The sequence below is a fragment of the Camelina sativa genome, chromosome 5 (genome assembly GCF_000633955.1).
Source record: "Camelina sativa cultivar DH55 chromosome 5, Cs, whole genome shotgun sequence".
Lineage (NCBI taxonomy): Eukaryota > Viridiplantae > Streptophyta > Magnoliopsida > Brassicales > Brassicaceae > Camelina > Camelina sativa.
The window spans coordinates 2,303,453-2,312,053 of record NC_025689.1 but is presented as its reverse complement, the minus strand read 5'-3'; the positions used below and the strand labels follow the sequence as shown (position 1 = coordinate 2,312,053).

General features: G+C 36.1%; 2 protein-coding genes across 6 annotated transcripts; one reads left to right on the top strand and one right to left on the bottom strand.

Moving 5' to 3' along the window:
• Window positions 1,391-2,928, top strand: LOC104785007 (probable peroxidase 26). Its single transcript, XM_010510120.1, has 4 exons — window positions 1,391-1,658; window positions 1,856-2,035; window positions 2,125-2,284; window positions 2,484-2,928. The coding sequence occupies exons 1-4, from the start codon at window positions 1,413-1,415 to the stop codon at window positions 2,903-2,905; spliced, it is 1,008 nt and encodes a 335-aa protein (XP_010508422.1). The 5' UTR covers window positions 1,391-1,412; the 3' UTR covers window positions 2,906-2,928.
• LOC104785008 (small G protein signaling modulator 1-like) lies at window positions 2,996-7,307 on the bottom strand. 5 transcript variants are annotated; one of them, XM_010510121.1, is made up of 12 exons: window positions 7,188-7,307; window positions 6,594-6,750; window positions 6,372-6,470; window positions 6,178-6,281; window positions 5,314-6,065; window positions 5,086-5,208; window positions 4,885-4,973; window positions 4,584-4,784; window positions 4,015-4,494; window positions 3,843-3,926; window positions 3,442-3,765; window positions 2,996-3,306 (listed from the first exon to the last, which is right to left on the bottom strand). In XM_010510121.1, the coding sequence occupies exons 2-11, from the start codon at window positions 6,726-6,728 to the stop codon at window positions 3,592-3,594; spliced, it is 2,241 nt and encodes a 746-aa protein (XP_010508423.1). In that variant the 5' UTR covers window positions 6,729-6,750; window positions 7,188-7,307; the 3' UTR covers window positions 2,996-3,306; window positions 3,442-3,591. The 5 variants fall into 5 exon arrangements, with proteins under 5 accessions (XP_010508423.1, XP_019101205.1, XP_010508425.1 ...); XM_019245660.1 differs by having other exon boundaries at window positions 2,996-3,302; XM_010510123.1 differs by having other exon boundaries at window positions 2,996-3,299.

Here is an 8,601-nt window from a genome sequence, read left to right as displayed (position 1 = left end):
TCTCTTGTCTAAGTGTTTAAAAAAAAATTGTATATAATTGTTAATCCAAGCTATATATATGTAGGAATGTGGTGATTTTATGGTGATTTAGAAAATAAAAAAATACATCATATCATTGGTCGGCAAAATAAATTTTTTTTTTTTTATGGTGTTCGGTAAAATCATCATTTAGGTCATGTCGAGGTTTTTAATTGAAATCTTAAATTACCAGAAGAAGGAAAGTGAGCTTTTATCTCGTCTCTCCCAACACGATATTCTTAGCAACTCTAAAATGCATTTGATTGTCTATATGAAGTTAGAATATAATTTTCGTGCTAATTGTCATAAGCATCGGCAAAATAAACCTAATTTAATTTTACAGCTTCTATCAAGTTTTGAGGTTGATGATCTAACTGTGGGAAATCTGTTGTGAAATCAAATGACAGCGTATTTATTTTAATCTAATCATAATAAGATCATTTGCTAATTTGTTCCTATCGCCATCGACCCATTCATTATAGCAACTTATGACAAAATCCGTTATTATTACATGATGTCTTAAAATTATGGAAATTCAGTAAAAAAATCATCCTTTATTATATTTATAGATGTTAGAAACAGTCTTATACACAAAAAATAATAATAGTAATAAATAAGAACAAAAATATACAAAAAAAAAAGTAAAGAAAAAATGGGATCTCATAATTCTGCATGGGAAATCAAACGACGCGCAGAATCCGAGTGGAGATCACATGTTAACACGTTGATTCACTATCAAAACGTAAACTATATATATTTTGACATGTTAACAGACCCACTCAAATTAATATTTTGATATCCCAAAGGACCCAAACTCCAGTCGTGTGTTGTCTTATTATTTTCTCTCTTGACCTTTGCTTCTTCATTTCTTTGTTAGAATGCATGACTTTTAATTCTTAGTTTTCCTTAACACGACACATATAAATTCTTTATTTATAAAACCATTCAACTCATCTGATTTTTTTCTTCGATTAACAATTTTTTTCTTTCTCATTATGTGCGTACCATTTATTGTTCATTAGAATTCCATATATCAATTATCATCTTTATGAAAAAAAAATTTAAAAATGATTTATAGTATTTTTATTTTGATGCAACTTTAAATGCCTAGAGACGACATTGGGCTGGCGACTTAGCTTGCACGGTACCTAAACAAAACTCAACAAAGATCCGATAATTATGCTAGCACAACTTCTTAAATTTTTTTTTTTCTTTTTCCAAATTCCTTACTATATGATTAAGAACCCCAATCGTAGTGAGATATGTCACGTGGACAAAAACCCACAAGTGCCTTCACAATCTATCAATCTCTCCTTATATAAACCCTCACTAGTACTCAACAACACACCTCTTTGTCTTCCCTATTCAACAACACTCAACAGATTCACAGTGAGATGACTATGTATCAGATCTTCATCACCGCTGTGTTGGTTGGAGCCGTCAGTTTCTTCCCGGAGACGACAGAAGCGGCCGTGATGGGACCGTCGATGCAGAAACTGACGTGGCATTACTACAAAGTTTACAACACTTGCGAGAATGCCGAGAACTTTATAAGGCACCAAGTTGAGATATTTTACAAGAAGGATAAGAGCATTGCTCCTAAGCTCCTTCGTCTCCTCTACTCCGACTGCTTCGTCTCCGTACGTTTCTTCTTATCCTTGTCTTACCATTTTAAATATATATCATATGAACCTAAGGATATATATATTATAATTTATAACATTTTTGTATATTTCTTGTGATATATAAAAAAATTTCATAATATAGATGTAATCATTGATCTTTTTTCTATATTCACATAACCAAACTAAATGTGCGTGTGACACTATAATGATAGGGATGCGATGCATCGGTTCTTCTAGAAGGTCCGAACTCAGAGAGAATGGCGCCACAAAACAGAGGACTTGGAGGATTCGTGATCATAGACAAAATCAAAATAGTCTTGGAACAAAGATGTCCCGGTGTTGTCTCTTGCGCCGACATTCTTAATCTTGCAACTCGGGATGCTGTACATTTGGTAATCTCTCTTCCTCTTTACCAATAGCTATACTATACATGAATCATCATTATAGATACTGACCAGCTGAGAGAAACGATTTCCTACAGGCTGGTGCACCATCTTATCCTGTGTTCACCGGCAGAAGAGATGGCTTGACGTCGGATAAGCAAAACGTGGACTTACCGTCACCATCCATCTCATGGGACCAAGCCATGGATTACTTCAAATCTAGAGGCTTGAGTGTCCTTGACATGGCTACACTTCTAGGTCAGTCACCTTTTTTGGTCCTTCCAGTATCTTTAGACCGGGTTGTCAAGATTAACATGTTTAGGATTGCCTATCCTGTGTTCCGGTTCGGTTTGTGAAGTTCTTGGTTGGCTATAGGTTTGGTCTCTGTTCATACTTAGAAGGTAGTTTTGGTCTGGTTTTGAATCGAATCGCTTAAACTGAATTACTCCCTAATCAGGATCACATTCAATGGGGAGAACACATTGCAGCTATGTCGTTGATCGTCTCTACAATTACAACAAAACCGGCAAACCAAGCCCGACTATGAACAAGTATTTCCTGTCTGAAATGGCAAAGCAATGTCCACCAAGAACGAGGAAAGGCCAAACCGATCCGCTGGTGTACCTAAACCCGGACTCAGGCTCAAACCACAGCTTCACAAACTCATACTACTCAAGAATTCTATCAAACAAATCTGTACTTGAAGTAGATCAACAACTGCTTTACAATGATGACACAAAGCAAATCTCTGAGGAATTTGCAGCTAGTTTTGAGGATTTTCGGAAATCCTTTGCTCTTTCGATGAGCAAGATGGGAGCGATAAATGTGTTAACTAAAACAGAAGGTGAGATACGAAGAGATTGCAGGCGTACAAACTAACACACAAAAAGCACAGTCTCTCTCTGATCTCTGTGCTTACAAGCCGAATAAAAACAGAAGGTATAAACAGGAAACAACAACAGGGAAAAATATTGAAATATTTATGTTTCAGATATATAAATTTGTTGTCATTTTATTACATTGTAATCGCCGTGAAAAAGGCCTCTCTATAGCTAAAGGAGATCGATTCTTTTTGTGTTTCTAAAGAGTAAAAATTTGTTTGCTTCTGATATTCACATAAGTATAAAGGGTATGCAGTCAAAATAGTTCCCGCACAAAAGAGAGAGGAGATTTTATTTGTCTAACCTCTTTGGTTATGAGTCTTAGACTCTCAGTTTGTGAAGTACCAAGCGATTGAATTGAACAAACTTCTCAATATCTCGCTACTTCCATCCTGCTGGCTTCAAGAAGAGGCAAAACAATTATTAAGATTATAATTTTATCATATAAACAACAAAACAGCAGAGCCAAGACTTTTTTGATATTTTCTTGATCCGAGTTTACATGAATCTGCAGGAAAAAAGGAAAACAGTTACCTCAAAAAAGTTGTCGACACAGATCAAAGCATGAATCTTCAAACATAAATCCCTTCCTCGTAATCCGTAATCAAAGATGACCTACTTGTGTGAGCTTCTACTTCATCTTTTTTGTTTTATGTTAATGTAACTGTTATAGGTAAGTTCTGCCTAGTCACCATTCTGAGCAGCAGGACTATGATGTAAACTTGGTGTTTGGCTCTGGTTCTCACCATGGCTCTGAACCTCCTCCCGCCTTTGGCTCTCCATATGGGTTTGATGCTGGATTTGAACCTGGTTGGGATTCTGAGATTGAGTGTGGCTCTTGGTCTTGATTACCTGACTCTAACAAGCGTTCAACAGTTAATGGCGAGAATAGAATAATCCAGCACCAGAAGCTTACTTTGTACAACATATCTAACCTTGTACATGTATTTCCTACGAAGTTTCATGGCTGTGCGTATGCATCTTCTCACGCGGAATACAAGAACCTTCTCATTGAAGATCTGCAAGATATCTTCTGAATTAGTATGGATGCATCTCATCAGTTGAGCATGAAGGGAGAACAAAATACAAATGAAACAAGCTTTCTACCTGTATCATGTCATCGATCGAGCGAGTTTCTTTCATTATCTTATGTCGATTCATGATTAAAATCGCCGCCACACAAAACACAGGAAGAGCATCATCCCCTTTTTTGATGGATGAAACTACACAAGGGACATGTGTTGTTCTATCATTCCTTGACCAAAGACTTCTTGTCAGACCACAGAAGTGATATGAGGATGATGCTGCCTTTATCTCAGCCTCATCAGACAAGGGACCAGCAGTCTTTGGCAACGGACCACTCTTCGGCAGCAAACCGCTCCTCGACAACAAACCACTGCTCTTTGAAATTGGCCCACTCTTTGAAATTGTTGCTTCCCTCTTTGTACTAATACCATTTCCCTCCTCTATGGTTTCTTCACTCACCTCAGCTTCAGATTTTCTTGGAAGCTGAATCACCAAAGGCTCCAAGCAATCATTCTCCAAAGTTTCAGCAACAGATTCATCATAATCAGCTGCCCACATCATCTACATCAAAGACAAACCCATAGATAAATATGAGTAACAGAGACTGAACAAAAGACTCAGTATTTGAAGCAAACAGAAGAATTACAAACCTCCCACATCCTGAGAGCTTCGTTAAAAGACAATTCACGTCGGAACAGAACTAAAAGCATCCGGAAGGCAAAATGAAGACTTTCAGCACCAATACGCGATAAGTGAGAAAATATATCTTTATCTGTAATCTGCAATATGTGCCAGAGTGACTGCAATTGATCCATCACCCCAGTTGGTCCCTCCATTTGGAAATTTGCACGCTACACAAATAGACACATAGCAAAAGCACAATGCATGATCGAATTAAAGCCAGAACAAAACTATATGTATAGCATAGTAAGCACATCACTATGGATTTACCGTTCTTCTTATGAGCATTTCAAAGCACCAAAAGGCATCGGCATTATCATCAAACAGAACCACAAAAGGAGAGACTAAATCGCTCATTCCTATCAACAGGTTTGCAAGCAGAGAGAATTAGTATACTAAACCAATAAAACCTTATTAATTTTTCATTCAACATATCTAAAAGATATCAAAGTTAAGAGATATATGGAAAACCTTGGCAATAACCGGTTGCAGGATCAACCCAAGCATAAACCGCAAGGATATCAGACATTCTTCCTATATTTCGTGGATCCTCATAAAACTCAAGGTGGCTATTCGTCCTTACCACATCAACAAATGTGGAAACGAGAAAGTTTAACTATGAAATGATTCAAGCTACGACAGAAAAAGGAAGCTTTTTTGCAAGTTCTCACGAGAAATGATACAAGGAATAACTCCTACCTATTCGATGCAATGTCCAAAGCCATTCAGACACTCGTTCTTCCGTGACATTTGCAACACGAGAGGGAGTCTCCTTTACTGATGCCATTTCAGGGGCATCTGATATTCTCAAGCCATTAACTATCTCTGTATTACGACCAGTATAAGACGATGGTCCAACAGAATCCGGTTGCATCACTTCGATCTCTGACGTGGACCTACGTTGTTCTCTAACTAAATCAGCATTCTTATCAATTCGAAAATTGTGCATTCCCTCTTCATCAGATCTCAATTCACTTTTCAAAGAAGCATCCTTGTCTGGCGTAGAAACCTCTATCTTATCTAAACTATTCCTCCCAAACAAATCTGTAACCGGTAGTGAAGGAAAGTCAAAATAACCGTCAGGGGAAGCAAAGCCATACGGACTAGAAGCAGATACAAAAGAGGAAGTGTTGTATACTACGCTCTCTGGACTCTCTCTTCCGCTTACTAAATCAACAGACTCACTAGAACTTCCCCTTCTGTGGACATGAGAAGTATCAGTACCATTATTACTGTGATCACTGTGATGATTCTCAGTATTCGCATTATCATTATTATCTATACAAGCTTCTTCATCTCTGCTTTCATCTGTAGAAGCAACCTTTACTGACTCATCTCTATAAGATTTCCGCATATCCATAACTTTAGACCCAACAACATAAGCAAGTGAACCAGTTCCCACACTTGAATGCATCGTCTGGCATTGCTTGAGCAAATCATTGTAACGCTTCCTGCGTGAAAATCCAAATAAGTTTTTTGGATTGAACTTAACTTGCTAATACCACTCTCTCTCTCATTCACTCTAAGCTGTGATAATATATTAACACAATCGAACAATCTAACCTTCGAGCTACCCTGAGTTGATCACGGTGCTCAGAGGTACTGCTCAATGCATAACAACCAAGGAGAAATTCCCAAACTTCAGCTCTAATAGACGGATCGATCCCCTAATAAAGAACAACATCATACATACATTAGAGAGCACTGTATCAAACCGAAATTGCTACGGATTCTTCTACAGAAGAAAAAAAACATACCCCCAAAATAATTAGTTTAAGCGCCTTTTGGAAACCAGAAACTCTTCCGTTTCTATCAAAAGACGCTTGCCACTTCTCAGGCTTAAGCATTTTGCCGATCTGTGCATATAAACAGACCAGCTTATATAGTCATACAAATACATTATAAGCTATTGATTGAAGAAAACATTACAGATGCTGAATTGAAAAAAAAGGGGGTAAAGTAAAAGGAGAAGAGCTTACAGTTATAACAACCTGTAACCGTGATTGTGAAAGACAAGGCTCGCTCAAATCTCGAACAAGAGATCCAACTTTCTGTAAACTGACAACACCGGCTTTGCCACAACTCCATTGTTTTCCTTCTCCACCAGAACACATCAGTCCTCACTTCCCAACTCTTCTGCAATCATCACAGAAACCAAAAATCAAAAGAATCCACATCAATCCAGATCCTTTCGTAAAAATCAATCAGCCAAAAAAAAACAAAAGGGTCCAGATCAAAATTGTTTCACCATTACAGAATCCAATAGAATCATAGATCTTACTGTAACCAAAATCACATTTTACATAAAGAGTTTGGAAAGAAATCAACAAACTTGACGTGTCATATAAACAGGATTCAGATTCCACGAAAAGAAAAAACCATGGATCAGATCACTCGAATCGATCAGATTCAAATGCACATCATTCACAACACCATAGACGAGTTTCAAATAAACACTATACAAAAAAGAAATAAAAACAGAAACTTTCATCGAGCATCATTACATATCAGATACATTTGCCCCCTCATTGTGTTAATGTCGTTTGATCTAAGAGAAGAAGAAGAAGAAGAACCTGAAAGGTCAATGGGTCATGGAGGAGGATATTCTTCTCCGATCTCCATTTTTTTCATCGATGCCCAAAAGTTTTCTCCTTTTTTCTTGTTTGTTCGTCTCGTCGTCCTCTCTCTCTCTCTCTCTCTCTCTCTCTCTCTCTCTCTCTTTTTTCTGACGAAGTGTTTTTTTTTTTGTTCTTCTCTTTTTTTCTTTTTTTCCCTCTCTCTCGAGTTTCCGAATTTATTTTATTTTACACAAGTATATATGTGTTCTTGTTTTCTTCCTTTTATTTTTAGGCTGTGAGGTTTCATTTAGTCAAATAAACATATAATAATCACAAAAAAATGTATATATAATCTCAATTAATTAATAAATGTATATATAATTTAATTTCAATTAATTAATTAATGTATATATAATCTCACAAAAATAAAATTGAAGTGTGATAATAATTGAAATTAGCCCTTTATAGGACCGATCGAAAAGTCGGTGCTATAATTCAATATTTCACAAATTAATCAATGGAGACAGAATCATCAATTACATGTTTACGATGTAGTTGAACTATATAGATGATCCAGTGTTTTTGTAATGTCGCTAGACAGTGACTAACAACAATACAAATATAAAACGAACAAAATAATTGTATTTGTACCGAAGTTTGCAATTCCGTTAAGGAAAAAAAATATTGGGCCTCTCGAACATTGTTGGGCGCCTAGGCTTCCACTCCATTAACTATATTGGGCCTTGATTAGTTATACTCTCAGATTTGTTCATAAGTATTTTTTTGTCAGTATTATAGATTGTTTTCTGATTCTCTAGGTGTGATTCACGATAACAACAAATTAAATAGTACCTAATTGAATTAAAATCAATATAGTTTTATCAGTAATATATCAATATAGTACATATATCAGTATACACTTTTTTCCAAACATAAATGTATGGGGGGGAAAAGTCATGGTCAGAAAATTTGGAATCGGGAGGAGATTATGATTATATAACTTTTAAGGTAAAAAAATATCCTCACTTAATTTGTATTGGTACACCGGTACATATGTGGATTAGAATGATTATACAGTAATCCTTCTTTCTTTAATAAGGCGTTTCAATCACACCTAAAAAGAGTCACCGATAATATAATCATAGTGAATCATATCTAGAGAATCATATTTATAGAGGATCAGGAAACAAATCATCGCATTTACAGTTCGAACATCCACGTACGTACTTCTACATGTTTAATTCATGCAATTTTCATTCTTGCACACCATATTGATAGTTTGTACTGTATTTTATTAATTTGCTTTATCTCTAACTAGAGAAATTACTTTGTGAATTAAAAATATGCAATCACTCCGTATTTAGATTCGTGTGTTCTCGCATGTCAAAAGAAGATATATAATAAACAGATTCGTGTGTTCTCTATATGT